General features: G+C 28.0%; 3 protein-coding genes across 3 annotated transcripts; 1 reads left to right on the top strand and 2 right to left on the bottom strand.

The window, feature by feature from the left end:
- Positions 1-819: 819 nt before the first annotated feature.
- On the bottom strand, positions 820-1575 carry LOC8279130 (dehydrin Xero 1). Its single transcript, XM_002521470.3, has 2 exons — positions 1261-1575; positions 820-1168 (listed from the first exon to the last, which is right to left on the bottom strand). Exons 1-2 carry the CDS (start codon positions 1456-1458, stop codon positions 926-928), a joined length of 441 nt encoding a protein of 146 aa, XP_002521516.2. The 5' UTR covers positions 1459-1575; the 3' UTR covers positions 820-925.
- A 2991-nt stretch (positions 1576-4566) lies between these two features.
- LOC8279131 (probable glutathione S-transferase) lies at positions 4567-6162 on the bottom strand. The gene is made up of 2 exons (XM_002521471.4): positions 5578-6162; positions 4567-5090 (listed from the first exon to the last, which is right to left on the bottom strand). The coding sequence occupies exons 1-2, from the start codon at positions 5896-5898 to the stop codon at positions 4701-4703; spliced, it is 711 nt and encodes a 236-aa protein (XP_002521517.1). The 5' UTR covers positions 5899-6162; the 3' UTR covers positions 4567-4700.
- Positions 6163-11999: 5837 nt separating this feature from the next.
- On the top strand, positions 12000-17301 carry LOC8279132 (periodic tryptophan protein 1 homolog). The gene is made up of 16 exons (XM_002521472.4): positions 12000-12387; positions 12721-12911; positions 13206-13285; positions 13359-13454; positions 13531-13654; positions 14206-14264; positions 14365-14436; positions 15339-15409; positions 15525-15621; positions 15772-15846; positions 16027-16125; positions 16288-16431; positions 16507-16536; positions 16630-16692; positions 16800-16877; positions 16993-17301. The coding sequence occupies exons 1-16, from the start codon at positions 12269-12271 to the stop codon at positions 17074-17076; spliced, it is 1482 nt and encodes a 493-aa protein (XP_002521518.1). The 5' UTR covers positions 12000-12268; the 3' UTR covers positions 17077-17301.
- Positions 17302-17504: the final 203 nt, after the last annotated feature.

The following is a 17504-nucleotide window of genomic DNA, read 5'->3' as shown; positions in this document are numbered from 1 at the left end:
GATTTTATTGTGCCAATAATTTAAATGGTTTTATTATTCTTTTAAGCATTATTTATAATTTAAATAATTATATTTTTCTAAAATATATTCTAATTTATAAAAAATTTATGTTAAATTTGTATTTTTTATTAATTCATGTTATCTTAGAGATGAGAAATATTTTATTGTGTGTCATTGTCAAAGTTGCCTGGAAATAACATTGCATGTTTTCTGGATTTTGGTGAGGAAGAAGTTGCTCAGTTGATCTCAATTGGAAGCCTCCGAGGATGCTGCGGTTACAGCAGGTAATAGTGTCACTGCTTCAGAATGTAAATGGCGAGGCTCTTGTCTCTGCTGGTAAACATATTCATGAAGTTTGGGATGTTGAAACAGCTGAAGCTATGGCCCTTTCTGTTTTCGGCATCTCGATCGCTTGGAGGTGTGGTTTTCCGGTGACTGAAGTTGATACTGATCCTTGCATGAATTTGGCCAATGCTCGCAAGTCTTGCCAACCATGTCTGCTCAATTATCTTGTTGAAGAAATCTTTTCTAGCGTTATTTTTGGATAATAGCTTGATTGATGATAAATTTTCGACCATGTTTTCAATTAATATCAATATTTTAATATTAAAACTTTAATTTTTTATATTAATATTAAAATTCTAATTTTTATAAATAAAAATATTTAATAAATTAATGAAATAAAAGACAGAAGCCAACAGCACTTTTAGCTAATTATCCGCATTTCTGAAAATTTCACTATTTATATTCAATTATACTATTTTAGGGTAATTGAAGTTCAAAAGCTCAATAAGGTAGGCTGCTTATCACACACTTATATATTGTCGTTATGGAACCTTTACCATTAAACTATTGCATAGTAAACAAAGGCACATTTGTACATATAGGAGCACTAGCTAATATAACTATATATGTTAGTGAATAACTAGTAGTTCTGGTGCTCTGAGTGGCGGGGCTCGTTGTGATGATGGTGCCCTCCAGTAAACTTTTCCTTAATCTTGTCTATTATTCCTCTCTTTCCATGATGGTGCTCCCCTGTGGAATTGTAACCACCTGGTGTAGTAGTAGAGGTCACCTGCGATCGATCTTCTTTATGGCCTGGAAGCTTCTCTTTTATCTTCTCCATCAGCCCTTTCTTCCTTCTCCCACCATGTCCCTCATCTTCTGACTAAAAATTTCACAAAATCCCATTTCAAAACTAAACAGAAAAATACAAAAGCAGCAAAACTATTGTGAAAATGATCAGGTTCACTAACTTACGGAACTAGAGCTGGATAAGCTTCCAGAACGGTGAAGCTTGCCGGTAATTCCATGGTGCTCCTTGTGATGTCCAACCCCAAAGCCGGCGCCAGCCTCTAGTGCTCCAGTATAGGTGCCAGCGGCACCATTATGATGCATTGGGTTGCCATATTCGTCTGTGTAGGGTACAGCACCATATTGGTTTTGATAATGTTCCATTTTCAGGAAGAACGGATATGAAACAATCAGAAGGGACACAAGACTTCAAACAGCGATGGATCCAAACTCTTCGAGGAAAACAGAACTGATAGTACTGGTTGATCCAAAAATAGAGTTAGGGTTTTTAGCGACGTGGATAACACACAGAGGCGAGGAATGGGCACATGCATGCCTTTCGATCTTACACGTGCCTCAGAAGGTGGAATTAGCATTGACACGTTGCTATGGTAGCTACGAGAATTCTAAAATTTGGACCAAATTTTTAATTTATTTCTATGGTTTTAATCTAAAATTTTGATATTTTAATTTAACTAAATTCAAGAGAGCGAAAATCACTTTTTAAGAATAAAAGAAGTTAAAATAAAATATAAAATAATTAAATATTTATTAAAAATTTATAATTTATTAATTTTATTATTAATATTAATTATTTAAATTTAATTAAAAAATAAAATTTTTTATTATGTAATATTGATTCATTCTCTTAATATAAAAGGTGTAATTCATTTTTTTTTAAATAGTTAGATTACATTAAAAAACAAATTTTAAATTTAAATAATCTTAGAAATAAAACTGTCGAGTCCGCCCTTATTCCGTAACTATGTGCAGCTTCTGAAAGAGTCGCAGTTTTTCTGTTTGAATATAAATAGTATTGATTATAAGAATATACTGCGAGTAAACAAAGAAAGGTTTTTGCTTTAGATTTAGATTCAATACTAATGTATATAATATATTATTTTTTTTATTTATTATGATTTATATATTAGATTTAAATAAAAAAATTTAAAAATACATATATATTTCTATTTATAGCTTAAACTGATAAATAATTAAATATTTTTATTAATTTTAAATAATAATATAAAGTATTATAATATATATATATATATATATATATATATATATATATATGTGTGTGATATATTTTTATTATTAGTAATACATATTCAATGCAAGGAAAAATATCAAAATAAAATAAAATAAAAAGTTGTGTAAACGACAAATAAATAAAACAAAATTGAAAAAGAAAGGCATGTACTAGAATAGTGGATAACCTGAGACGTGTTAATGCGGAAAACTTAATAGTTTTATTATCAATTTAAAAGAAATAATAATAAAAAGAAAAAAATCAAAAGAAGAGAATATTGAAATGCGAAAAGTAGAAGAAATGAAAATAAAATTAATAATTAATAAAAAAGAGAAAATAAATAAATAAATAAAGAGAAAAAAAATAATGAAGAATAAAATTAAATAAAGAGGAGAAAAAAGGGTGCAACGATTTGGCTTAGAAAACCTATCATATAAGAGTAAGTGGATATGGAGGTAAGAATAGAAGGCCTAGACAAAAATTAACTTCTAATAGGCTTTTAGGGTAGTAATATTTCAGAATATAAGGGCGAATTGCACATTGAGATAAATTAGAAAATATCAGATAGCATTTATATGTGTATAGATTTAAAACTAATCACATGAGTTGTATTTTCGTTGTGTAGCTGTGGAGTTGGGGGAACTCTAAAATTAAATGTGCTATATTCAAAAAGAAATTAAAATAAATAGCTTATTGAAAGTTCTCAAATCCATCAAAAGGACGAAACTATAAGATTAATAGGAGCTAAAGGACATTTTATGTGATTTAGTTTCAAATCGTTAGAAATAGTTTTTTAGCAAAACCCCTCTAATAAAAGTGTAATATAAGGATGTATCAAGCAGAAACTGGTGGCATGTGACAACTTAATACGGAAAAGCGGTCCGATAAAAGCAGAAAATGAACACTAAAAATAGAATGTAATATATTAATTTCTGATATCTAATTTTTTTTAATAATTTATATTTAATCTTGTATACATCAATTTTTTATTGATATGTACATTTATTTTTGACATATGAGATTCATGGTTATGCATAATTTTTTATTTTATTTATTAATTTATTGATTCATAAATTAATTAAACATTGACTCTACTTTTAAAAAATAGTATATTAATTATATTTTAATCTTATATTAACTAATAAATAACTTCTCAATCAAATAATGATACTAATTCTATTATAAAAATAATATATTAATTATATTTTAATATGATATTAATTAATAAATTAGTTTTATAATTAAATAATAGTTTTAATTCTAAAAAATAATGTCTTAAATTATATTTGTTAATATTATATTTAATAACAAATTAATCTTTAAATTATATAATAAATTTTTAATTCTAATAATATCAATTATATTGATATATTAATTTATATAATATTAAAATTAATTAATAGATAATTTTATATTATTGCATTAATAAAAAAATTTTAAAAATTTGAGGCATTAAAAATAGTTAGTTTACTATTATTTTAGAAAATTTATAAATTAATATTGAAGATTTAAAATTTTATAAATTTATATCTATTAATTTAATTATATAATTAAAATAATAATAACGACAATACCACACAAAAATAAATATTAGTTGTTTATAATTCTTAATGTTAAGAAAAATACATAAAATATAAAATATAGACTTGTTCATTTTATCTATAGTACATGCCAGGACCATTTAAAATTTAACTTAAAATAATTCTTATAAAAAATTAATTACCCATTTCATTTTCAGTATTTACATTAACTACTTCAAATTATTATTAAAAGTTAAGAAAAAGGAAAAAAGTATTAAGCAAGCATTAATTATCATTTTAATATGGTATAAGTATGTATTCTATATTTTTATCAATTTGATTAAAACATCAAATGCATAATTAGGAGGATTAAGACTAGAGTTCTTTTATCAATAGGATTAGAGTTGGATAAAATGGAATTCCAACCATAGACATATCAAGTCTTTTTATAAAAAATAAACTAAAATCTTAAAAAATATCTTATTTTAAATATCATATCAATTCATAATATTAAGTGTGTTTATTTTTGTTTCAAATTTAATTATGTTATTCTCCGTTATGTAGAATGTAATAAATTTAATTATTAAATTATATATACATGACATGTGAGTAAAAAAGAATTAGTTAAAAATATATAATAAAATAAAAGAAATGATCAAATGACGAAAAATTTATTTCATTATGAGATTATAGCCATAGTAAATTATAATTTTCATCAGAGGAGACTCAAACTTCAAGTATTACACAAATTAAGATAATACATAACAATTTGCATGCTAAATCACATGCATTTATTTATTCAGCAAACTACATATTTAAGACATGTAAAAATATAAGGACTTCCCAAGCATACTTCATAACTTACTAGAAACAGCTACAGCTGAAGCAAAAGCTATTTTAGTGCTGCGAATTTTTCCAAGGAATTTTACCAGCTTGTCATGTTGAGGCAAGGTTTCTTTGATGACAGGGATCTGGACAAAATTCAGCATCCATTTATCTATCAGAGGGAATTTTTCAGGGTCATGTATTTTGACACTAGCAATTTCCTCAACAGCTCCTACCCATCTGGGGATCCAACCCAGCACTATATCAACATATCCAATTCTGTCACCCCCAAAAAATGTCTTACCCTTGGCCTTGAGCTGCCCTTCAAGTACTGTCAGTGCTGCCATTGCCTTCTCTACTTCCTTCTGTTTTCGCTCTTCTATGGTACCAGTCAGAATTACCATTATAGCTCGAGTAAACTGCTTGCATGAAAGGATCAACAAGGACGCAGTTATTATTATTTTCTTTTAGTATCTCCATACCACACAAATAAATCTTAGGAACTTTTTACCAAGCAGTTGGATGAAAGAAAAATTAAGTATTTAACCTGTTATTTGGAGGGTAGAATTTAAAACTAATTAAATCACTTTTAATTGAACCAATAAAGCAAATTCATTTAGTTTTTCAGTGGGGAAGGGGGACTCCGTGAATGCCATACTTTACTATAGGTAGTTCTTACACAGAGAGGGCCGATCCGCAGAGGATCGTATTATGAGCAATTCTGAATCCTTCACCTGCTTAAAGGTGATAGGATTCTAAACCCATGACCTTTAGATCATTGGCACCTCACTCTTAGCCACTAGGGTGAGGGCTCTTTAGCTTCATCTTTTTGAACCTATCAGATACATAAATATATGTATGAACCATCTTCTTAAACTAAAAAGGGAAAGAGATGATAGATTGTACCTTGTCGTTGAAGAAGTGAGCCCAAAAGCGTGCCATGGCCTTCTCATAAGGATCCTGAGGTAATATAGGGTTGTGCTTCCAAGTCTCATCAATGTACTCAAGGATGAGGAGGGATTCACAAATGGATTTTCCATTATGGAACAGCACAGGTATCTTCTTGTACACAGGATTGACCTTGAGAAGAAGCTTGCTCTTGTTGGTCACATCTTCTTCCACAACTTCATATGGAATTCCTTTAATCTTCAATGCTACCTCCACCCTGTAAACAAATGGACTGTACCAACCTCCAAACAGCTTCACTTCTTCTTGGCCTGCAGCCATCTCTTTTAAGACTTCTTCTTCTTTTTTTTTTTTCTTTTTTTGAACTTTTTCTTTATCTGTATCAATTTTCCTTAATTTGCTTCTGCACCAGTGGTGATGAACAGAAGGGTGCACTTTCTTATAAGCATGAAATGGGGCATCTACGGGATTGCTGTTAATATATTAATTTTTCAAAATCTTTTATATATTGCTTTTTCAAATTTATTTCTAAAAAAATATCAATTATATCTGTTTTTTTTATTTCTGAAAAGTAATTTTAAGATTTCAAAAAAAGTGAAAATAAAAATTGAAATTACCAAAATACTCTATATTATTAACCCAGGTAGTCTGACTTGACCCAATATTCATTGCGTGGCAGTTGAATCGAATAATTATTATTATTCATTGCATATGACATTTATTGTATTATATTTATGTACACAGTACTAATGATTTTTTTATTTAATATTGAGAATTAGTTTAATTAATTTAGATTGTATCACAGCTCTTCAGGTCACTTAAAAGTTAGTATTATTAATGATGAAAAGTATATTTAAATAGAAAAATAATATGTAAATATAAATATTTTAAATTTTGGTATTAGATGATTGACACATATTTCATCATTTAAAATTAATACATATGTGACAATTATCTATCGATTGATATATAGGTGGAGAGATACACCAAGCTTGGCAATTATCTAAATTTGGTATATATCTGATTTATACACCAAACTGATAAATGATTGAACATATTCATATACATACGTGTTACTCTCTTAAAATTTGTCAATTAATTAAAATATAAAAAATATAAAGGAAATAATGAAAAGAAAAATGAAAAAAGTGTAAGGTAGTGAAAATGATTAAGTTGGCTAATTGAAACTAATACTTTTTTCAATATAAAAATCAAACTCAAACCCAAAAATCAATATAATTTTTAAGAAAAAAAAGAAAAACACCTAAAACTAAAACAACTAGTTCAATTATTTTTCAGTTAAATTTGAATGGATGTTTAAATCGCTTTAATTAATTTACTCTCTCCAGTACCTACTTTTCTTTGGTTATTAATTAGATGTACCAATTAATGATATTCAAGTTTCAATCTAAGAAAGGAAAAAGAAAAGGGTTGATGGCTACATGTATTTATCAACAAATTAATTGATGTGTAGACCTGCTACTGTTCCCTACCTTATTCAATGTTCTGCTGCTTCTTTGTTGAACTACCTTATTCATTTAAATTATGTATAGAATTTCAGAAAAAAATATTAAATAATTGGTTTAATATTTAGAAATTAGAAAAGTAAAAGTTATTGAAGTGAAAGGATGTTATTTAGGAAAATTTATTATCAATCAGTCATTATATCTATTATTATTATTATTAGAAAATAAAGAGGAGAAAATATAAAATAACATTTAAATATAGAAATTTATAAATAGCACGATAAATAATTATAAATAAAATTAGACTTACATATATTTAATCTGATGGTAAATATATACTTTAATTCAATTAAATTTTTTAAATTTAAGTTCTTTTTTATTTGCAATTAAATACTTATAAAAAATAAAGTAAATAGAATTAAAATACAAAGTGAAAAGTGTTTCTAAATTAAAATTTCAGCATTCCTATATAGACCCATCCTCTACCTAATAATAATATCAAATACTTCAGTTATTTTCTTAAAAATGTGGTGATACAATTAATCATAAAATATATTAAAAAAAATTTATTTATATTTAGTATTTATCCGGTCTATACATTAAACCGATATCGATGGTTTTAAATGATATATTATGAAAATCTACACCATCTTCTTTCTTAGTATTTACGTCCCAAGATTTCTTTGAACTAAACACAGCAATTTTAAAGCACTTGCATGGCTAAGTAGGAAGAGACTAAAGTATCTCTTTACCTGTTTTGGAGAAAACATTGCCCCTACAGCTCTGCCAGCCCTAACAGGCTATCTGATAAGGCTCTTTTGCATTAGTCAGTTTAGCAGAACAATTAAGAAAAAAAGGAATAAATATTCTTTTAATTTGTCGTTCGAGGCCAAATAAGTTTAATTTTAACTAATTTAATAAATAAATTTATAATTTTTATTTAAAAACTAAATAAATTTTAATTTTAATTAAAATTAATGAAATTGACAGCAACGGTGTTAGTGATGATTTAGCAAAGTCGACGTTGATAGTGAAATAGAGATAATAATTACTAATTTTCATTTTTTAATAAAAAATTAATATATAAAATTTAAAAATTCAAATTTAAATATTAAAAATTAATATTTATTTAAAATCTATTTTATTTAACTAATTTAAATAATGAATATGATATTTGATTTTTAAATAAAAATTATGAATCTATTTATTAGAATATTTTAAATCAAACTTATACGATCCTGAAGTATAACATCACGTATTTCACCCTTTATCCAAACAATTAAATGCTAACATTTAATTAATTACTTACAATCATATCAAACATTGACTTATATAAAAGAATTTCATTTTCCGACATTAAACTTAACTTAGCACACACTGTTGGAGAGAGGACAATTTATGGGTCAATTTATTAATTGACCAACCCACCTCAACTTGGTCAAGATAAATTTTCTTCTTTTTTCTTTTTGTTGTTATATTATAAAGTTTGATCATGTGGAATTTTTCATTATAAAATTATCAAGAATTATAATAAATTACTTTAATATAAAAAATTTATAGCATATTAATTAATAAGTGTTTTTTTTTCTAATTTTTTATCTTAAAAAAATATTAATTAGTTACTGCTTTCAAAATAAAATAAAAAATCTATAAACTATAATAAGAAAAATATAATATCTGATTAAGAATATCATTTTTAAATTTTATAATAACTACCATTGTAATTATACAAATAAAAAAATTGGTAAATAAATTTAGATAATATCTCTTTAAACTCTTAACTTTTAATTCTTATAAAACTTCAAAGATTTTCTAAAAAATCCCGTAAAGTTTTTAAATGAATTTTTTTTTCTGTAATTTAGTCTCTGTTTACCAGTTGGTTTAATGGACGGTTTATGTTCGACAGTCAACAGATAGACAATTTTTATCTATCAATCCAATTGATAGATAGCTTTGGTTTGTCAATCCAACTCGAGAAAAAAATTCCACTCATTTCACCATTATCAAAAATCACCCTAAATAGAGAATTTGTTCACAAATTACTATAAAAAGAAAAAAGAAATTTTATAAACTTTTATCTTAAAATAATAAATATGTTTTTCAAAATTCTAACTAAGATCCAATTGTACGTTCAATATTAGTTTTTATAAATATTATTAATATATTAATTAACATTGATTTTTATAAATATTAATAATATTTAAATTAATATTCTTTTCTTATATAATATATTGTAATTATACTTCTCATTTTATTATAATATAAGTCTGATTTAGTTTTGATAACTTGTTCAAATAAGTATGATATCAACAACATCTGTAAATCTGACCCGAACTCTCGAGTATTTGAAACGATGATTAGAAAGCACCGAACGAAGTTGTCTGGCAATTCTGATGGCCAAGTCAGCAAGGATTTAAGGTTGTAAAAAATATACTAATTGTGTAAAATTGTACGTACTTGATATGTTGTGTCGCAGTCCTTTATATAGAGACCGAATGTGTCCTCGTCCTACAAGGAGTAGGACTTTATGAATGTAAAGTCTTCTTATCCTATTCAGATTACTCTTTTTGGTCGTATAATAAAGACCTAAGTCGGGTCAAACTACTCAATGAGAGTCCAATTATAGACTTGGTCTTCAAGACTTCTAATTGTACTTAAATTCATACTTATTCAACCTCGTGTTTCTCGATTATGGCAACTCGACATATGATGCTCGGTTATTAAGTATTAATTATATATATATATATATATATATATATATATATATTTATTGCATAAAAGTTTGATTCAAATTTTTTTGCGAATTAAGAATATTAGTAATTAAAATGATAGCAACAGTCATACAGGCTTAGTTGGATTAGTAAGAGGTTTTGCTTTTGGAGGCAGAAGTCTCGAGTTTGAGAGGCTCCTCCACCTCTTATGGGATTAATTCCTCATAGAGTAAAAAACTAAAAAAAAGTGTAGAATCTATAATGGCCACCAAAAGATTCCTCGTTCTTTCTAATATTAAAAACTAATACATACTTATTTTGATATTTTTTAAATATATTATTTTTCCTCCTAACAAACAAAGTCAAAAAATGAGAGATAGGATATAAAATCTTATATTATGGTAGAAAGATTTTTTTCTATGAATTTTTTTAAAATGTTTTATTTATATATTTTTAAAATTATACTATAATATCTTTTTAATATTTTATTAGTATCATTTTAGTATATTTTATTACCTTTAAATGACTTTTTTGATTTTATTTTAATTATATCTTCATATATTTTAGATTGCATTTTGATATATTATGGTATAACTTTTAAAATACATATGTTCATATCATCACATACTAGTTGCTATTAAAAATATGTAATATCATCCAATTCACGACTATCAAATATAAAAATATAAAATAAAAACGATAAAATTATATTATTTGGTTAATTTCATAATAATACAAGTTAAAATAATATTATTTCGGTATCTTGTAGTTATTCTTTTAGTATTTTTTTTCGGATAAAATTCTAAAAAAAATCATAATAATACAAATTAAAATAATAGACTTTTAGTAATTTTTATGTACACTTTTAGTTTTTATTATATTTTTCCTGACGAGTTCTAAAAAGATTTAAAATAAAAAATGACTTCACAATAATATAAATTTTACATACACTTTATATCTTATTTCGGACAAAATTCTGAAAAAAAACTATAAAAATAATTTTTTTTAAAAATCAAAACAATTAAAGACCAATCATAAAAATATTTTTTTTATATATATTTCTCTAAAACATAAGCTGTTGTATGTATGTGTCAATCATTCGGGTCAAAACCAACTTACTATTTTCCCTCTCTATCATAGTGGGGTATAATTTGTTCACACAAAAAATTAAATACCTCATCAAACTTGTATATGGAGATTTTAATAAATAGATCTATAATTTTTATTTAGAGATTAAAAATATTTAAGAATTTAATTAAAACTGATAAAATTAATGAAAACGTTTATGAATCGATAAAATGATAATAAAATCGAGATAATTATTATTATATAAAAAATCTTAATATATATAAATTAAAAAATTTAGTCTTTAATATTAAAAATTAATGCTATAATTATTTTTCAAAATTTAATATATATTATATAAAATATTAATTTATGAGATCTAAAACTTTTTTGATACGTGGGTTTAATTTTTAATATATATAGTTTCTATTTTGATATGTGTACTATTTTTATACATAGAATTCAAATTTATATGTAATTTTATAGTTTTATTCTATTAATTTATTGATTAATAAGTTACATTCTTTATTAAACACTAATTCTAATCCTAAAAAATAACATGTTTATTATATTTAAATATTATGTTAACTAATAAATAGTTTTCTAATCCGATAATAATACTAATTCTATCTTAAAGATAGCACATTAATTATATTAACTAATAAATTAATTTTTAATTAGATATCTAATGCTAGAAAATAATATTTTAAATAATATTTTTAATATTATTTATACTAATAAATCAATTTCTTAATTATAGAATAAATTTCTAATCCTAAAAATAATATTATCAATAATATTAATTAAGTTATATAATACTAAAATTAATCAATTTAAAATAATTTTCATATTATTACATTAATAAAATTTTAGATTTTTTAAAAAATAAAATATCTAAAAGTAGTTAATTTATTATTTTTAAAATATTATAAATTAATATAAAATATTAAAAATTTTATTAAATTATATCTATTAATTTAATTTTATAATTAAAATAATAATAACGATTAAACGCATGAATAAACTATTAATTTATTTAAATTTTAAATATAATTCTTGACCTATATATTTTATTAAAATAATTAAAATTAAACTTAATCGGTCTGAGCTACAAATTGAGCTATTGAACCTTTAGCCCATAATTTTTTTACTCTAATTTTCTTTTTAATTCCATGGAGCCCTAACCATTGGGGTATGTACATTGGTATGGGTATGGATAGCGGGTTCTAAACCGGTCCGGAAATACTAAACCTGTTTCGAGAATCATTGATCACCATTAGAGAGCCGTTAGGGTTTTAGCTTTAGGTTTATGTTGCGAATACATATTGAAGGTAAAGAAAGTAAACATCTGCCTATTTGGTGCTACCAAAGAATATCTGTTCGCTTTCGTAAATCGAATTTGTGTCTTATAATTTAGTTAAGAAAGATAGCAGTGAAGTGAAGTGAAGAATGATAGCAGCAGTTTCATGGGTGCCCAAAGGGGTTTCAAAGTCTGTTCCAGCAGTGGCTGAGCCACCTTCCAAAGAGGAAATTGAAGAGATGATAAACTCTGGTGCTTTAGATAGAGGGTAATGTAATTTCTACATTTCTATGTATTCTTGATCGTTATTATTGATTGATTAATTGATTTACTTGTAAAGAATCAAGTAACTATCCATGTTTTTTTATGCTAAATTCATTACTGGGCTAGTTGGGTATTCAGAAAGAGTTTGTCAATTCAAAGCCAGCTAACTATTAGTATTTTATTATCATATTCACGTATTTTTTTTAAAAAGTTCATTTTTTTCTCGGCAAGTATGTTCCTTTTGAGCTTTGGTTGGATGGCTTTGTAATATTGCGAAGGAAACTATTATTTTCTGAAATTGAAAACAGGACTCAAGGGTAGTTTTATGTTAATGCAGTGAAGATAGTGGGAGTGAGAAGGATGATGAAAATATGGAAATTGATAATTCCAAGCAGAATAATGAAGTCGATCAAGCATTAGCTGTAGCAGATGCACTTGGTAGAGCTCCCAAGTCAACCATTAAATTTGATGACATCACCGAGGGTCTTAAAGAGCTTGATATGGATAATTATGATGAGGAGGATGAGGGTATACTTCAATCTTCTCCTTCTTATATCTCCAATTACTGTATATCTGTTCAACTTTATTTCTGATAAATGAGAGGATTGCCAGGTCTCTATGTTGGTGTAATTGGAGGGTTATGATTAACTTTTAGATTGTTGGTTTTTGCTCATCAGATTACCATTAGATCAGTGAACATATGTTGATTAGTTTCTTGGGTAACTGTTTTGAATCATGTCAAGTCAATATTGTGGGACTGCCTTAAAAAAAGAAAATTAACATTATAATGACATTCAATAATTGATGCATTCTGCATCTCAGGCATTGAGTTATTCAGCACTGGACTTGGGGACCTTTACTACCCTAGCAATGAGGCAGATCCCTATCTTAATGATAATGATGTAAGTTTGACTACTCATATTTTGGCTAGAATTTCAATACCCTTGGCCTCTGATGGTAAGAAAGGTTTTGCAGGATGAAGATTCAGAAGATCTTGAGGACATGACCATTAACCCAAAGGATGCAGTCATAGTTTGTGCTCGTAATGAGGATGAATTCAGTCACCTTGAGGTATATAACTTTTAGCGAGTAGAATGTTGCTTTTTTACATTCTCTTTCTAATTAAGCCCTCATCATATATGAGCAGGTTTGGATAATTGAGGAATCAGATGACGGTGATTCAAACATGTATGTTCACCATGATATTATTCTATCAGCGTTCCCCCTTTGTACAGCATGGCTTGATTGTCCACTTAAAGGGGCAGAAAAAGGTATGATAGCTAGTACATATGTCGTGAAGTTGTGATGTAAGACAGATTTAGTTTAAGCTGTTCTTTGTATAATTTGCAGAAATATTAAGGTTTAAAACTTAAGAGGTAAACTCGTTTGAACCATTGATATCGTTAAATGCTTGTTGTTAGAAGTTGTATTTATCTCACATCGCCTAGTTACTGGGCTGTTATAGTGTATATATGTGGATTGAGCACCCTCTTCCTTTGAGCTAGCTTTTGGAAATGAATTCTACCCAAGCCCACTTGTTATGGTATCAGAGGCAGCTTTTTGTTTGCGATGACTGGTTTGGACCCCCATTTGCATGTCACGCTAAGCTTGAGAGAGGGTGTTAGAAGTTGTATTTATCCCACATCACCTAGTTATTGGGCTGTTATAATGTATATATGTGAATTAGGCACCCTCTTCCTTTGAGCTAGCTTTTGGGAATGAGTTCTTCTCAAGCCCATTTGTCACTTGTGAACAAATGATTTATGCTTCTAATGTACTTCCCGCAGTTGTCTTATTGATGGATATTTTTGTGTTTTTGCAGGAAACTTCATAGCTGTTGGCTCAATGGAACCATCAATTGAAATATGGGACCTGGACATTGTATGTGGATCATGGATTCGAATCTCATAAAATCAACAGTTTTTGGAAGTCTTTTCTAGGTAGGTTGTTGCAGAATCTCTAACTGTTTTTATGTTATCAGGTTGATGAAGTGCAACCATCCGTAGTTTTAGGTGGTGTCGCTGAAAAGAAGAAGAAGAAAAAAGGAAAGAAGGTCTGCTACTACCTCTTGTTGCAAGTTTTACTTTTTTCACTTGGATTTTCCTTTCTAATGTATATTGTAAAATATTCTTAAGACATTGGTAAAAATAGTACTATCACTGTAGTTTGAAGTATGCGCTTTATTCATGGACTATGCGCTTTATTCATGCTTCCAATTGGAAATAAAATAAATTTATTTATTTTTCGGCCATCCCCTTAGTTTAGTTGAATTCCATGAATTTACTTTTAACGATTATCCATATCATCATTAGATTTAATTGTGCTTTTTTCTTTTTGTTGAATAATCTGCTTATGGAGTGCTACTATATCGTTCATGTGAACTTTTGTATAAAGTGAGTTGTATTTTTCTAGTCAATGTTGACCTTGCAATTTCTGAAATAATTTGTTACAAGCATGCATACCATTATAAAGGAGTGTAACATGTTTTAAGCAGGATGTAAAGTATTGGTCCAGCAAGCAAGTTTGAAACACATCTGATAAGCCTCATAAATGGTCGTGAATGTTAAACATTTTTTTAGAAAACGAAGTTGGGTCTTGTAGATAAGCCAAACAAACTAGTACTAGACATATTTGATTGCTAAAATTGAGTTGCTAAATCAATTCTTATGGATATATCAATCAGAAAACTACCTGAATATGGTCTTGCAATTACCAATAGCATGGCCTGCATTTGGTTCAAATTTTATTCATCTAGTGAGAACTGGGTGTGGTCATGTAGTGCAGACCCTTCAAGATACTATTGTCTGTATAATTATTGCAATTGTTGAAACTGCCATTGCATCTTGGACAGTGCAAATGACCTTGAACTCAACTTATTATGTAATGGACCTGATAACAGATTCTTTTTCTTTTGCCCATGCCCGCCTTTACTAATTCTTCATCATTTGGTGCTAGACATCAATTAAATACAAAGAAGGAAGTCACACTGATTCTGTACTTGGCCTTGCCTGGAACAAACAGTTCAGGTATGTTGAATTTTAAAGTGTCTGGTTCTGTTCTTTCTCTTATTATTTTTTTATTTATTAGTGTTAATAATAAATTTTTTCCTCTGGTTGCTAATGAATAAGGAAATAAGTGCAGGAATATACTTGCCAGTGCTAGTGCTGACAAGCAAGTTAAAATTTGGGATGTGGCTACTGGAAAATGTGATATTACTATGGAGCATCACACTGACAAGGTAACATAGCCTTTATTCTATGTTACCTGGAAATATGTTAGAATTATGGTCCAGATTCACTTGTTTTCTTCTGCTTTTATGCTCATTAAGAGTGTTACTGTTGCACATCCTTTACTATATTCACCGCCGCCTTCATATTATTCTTTACAGGTACAAGCAGTTGCTTGGAATTATCATGAGCCGCAAGTTCTTCTCAGTGGATCTTTTGATCATTCAGTGGTCCTGGTAATGAATTGTGCTTTTCTGTTGTTTCAGATAGGTTGCTACTATAACTGAGAACTGGAGTGCTTGTTTTCAAATGACTAACTGAGCACGCGAACATCAAAAATATTGCTTTGTGGGAAGTTACTTTTATTAGTTGCTTTGAAGATTTTAATTTTGATGCAACACTTTTATGCATTGCAGAAGGATGGGAGGATACCTACACATCCTGGTTTTAAATGGTATGTCACAGCTGATGTCGAAAGCTTGGCCTGGGATCCCCACAATACTCATTCATTTGTGGTGTGTTCCTCACCCTTTCGTATAAGGTTTTCTTATTACAGTTATGAGTTTTAAGCAAACAAAGCGGGGAGGAGGATCATCACTTCTTATAAGTTTATTAGGCATGATTACTTTTTGATTGTCCCCATACTAAGGCTTATGTGCCCTAACTTGTGGTTGTAGGTGAGTCTTGAAGATGGTACGGTCCAAGGTTTTGATATCCGGACTGCAAAGACTGATTCAACTTCTGATTCAAAGCCAAGTTTTACACTCCATGCACATGACAAAGCTGTTTGCACAGTCTCCTATAATCCGTCTGTGCCTAATGTATGTGTCTGTCTGTTAAATTGCTCATTTTACTTGGTGTCTTTAAAGTATTAACTGGGCCTGTGATTTTGACAGCTTCTTGCAACAGGATCTACAGATAAAATGGTAATGTTTTTATGTTCTTTTGTAGGCTTTATATGTAGCTCGCAGTCCATAAATGCTTTATATTACATAAGTGCTGCTCCTCATTTTATACAGGTAAAACTTTGGGATTTGTCAAACAACCAACCATCATGTGTAGCGTCAAAGGATCCTAAGGCTGTATGTGATTTATCTCTTTTTGTTGAATTAATCACAACTAACGAAGCTCAAAAGAAATTTCTGAAGAATCTTGCACTGAGTTGTCTTGCTGCTGTGAATGTTATTAGGGGGGTATCTTTTCAATTTCCTTCTCAGAAGACAGCCCGTTCTCACTCGCTATAGGAGGTTCAAAGGGCAAACTGCAAGTGAGTTCATAAACCACACTGCACGCATGTTCTTAATGTCACTACTGATCTCTGGTATATGTAACCAGATGATAGACATTGTGATTCGTCTCACGATATTACTATAAATTTGCAGGTCTGGGACATATCATCAGATGCAGGGGTCTCAAGAAGATTTATGAACTCCAGCAAGCAGAATGGACCTCATCCGGGGACTTGATTGAAAGTGAAAAATACGATCCTTTTTGACATTGAGCTTGTAATTATCGCAGAAAAAAGCTTGTTCATTGCTTGCAAAAGTAATGTTCACTGTAGTTTTTCAAATTCTGTAAGGTTGTAATTTTGTTTGTTTCCCTTTCTGGAATTATTTATACATGCTAATGCATGAATTGGATCAGAGACGAAAATCAAGGTGATGATATAAAATGTTCTACTGATTCTGCCTGGGGCTGGTTTTTCATTCCATTTCCTTCATTGATAGCTCTCTGAGAGAGGAAGCTTCTCCATTCATTTTCTTTTCTAGATTTTTTTAAGGGATTATTATAAAAATAACGAGTAAATTTATTAAAAATTTAAATAGAAATTTTAATTTAATGCTCAAAATTAAGAATTATTTGAAATTTATTCATTATATAAAAGAAGCCTGGG

The sequence above is a fragment of the Ricinus communis genome, chromosome 5, assembly GCF_019578655.1.
Source record: "Ricinus communis isolate WT05 ecotype wild-type chromosome 5, ASM1957865v1, whole genome shotgun sequence".
NCBI classification, from domain to species: Eukaryota; Viridiplantae; Streptophyta; class Magnoliopsida; order Malpighiales; family Euphorbiaceae; genus Ricinus; species Ricinus communis.
The sequence above is the reverse complement of the archived record's forward strand: the minus strand, read 5'-3'. Positions and strand labels throughout refer to the sequence as shown.

Coding starts and splice junctions, on each gene's coding strand:
- LOC8279130 (XM_002521470.3), bottom strand. CDS start 1,458: ATGGAACATTATCAAAACCAATATGGTGCTGTACCCTACACAGACGAA. Junction 1,169..1,260: donor GCTTATCCAGCTCTAGTTCC/GTAAGTTAGTGA, acceptor TGAAATTTTTAG/TCAGAAGATGAGGGACATGG.
- LOC8279131 (XM_002521471.4), bottom strand. CDS start 5,898: ATGGCTGCAGGCCAAGAAGAAGTGAAGCTGTTTGGAGGTTGGTACAGT. Junction 5,091..5,577: donor CTCACTTCTTCAACGACAAG/GTACAATCTATC, acceptor TCATGCAAGCAG/TTTACTCGAGCTATAATGGT.
- LOC8279132 (XM_002521472.4), top strand. CDS start 12,269: ATGATAGCAGCAGTTTCATGGGTGCCCAAAGGGGTTTCAAAGTCTGTT. Junction 14,265..14,364: donor AAATATGGGACCTGGACATT/GTATGTGGATCA, acceptor TTATGTTATCAG/GTTGATGAAGTGCAACCATC. Junction 15,847..16,026: donor TTGATCATTCAGTGGTCCTG/GTAATGAATTGT, acceptor TATGCATTGCAG/AAGGATGGGAGGATACCTAC.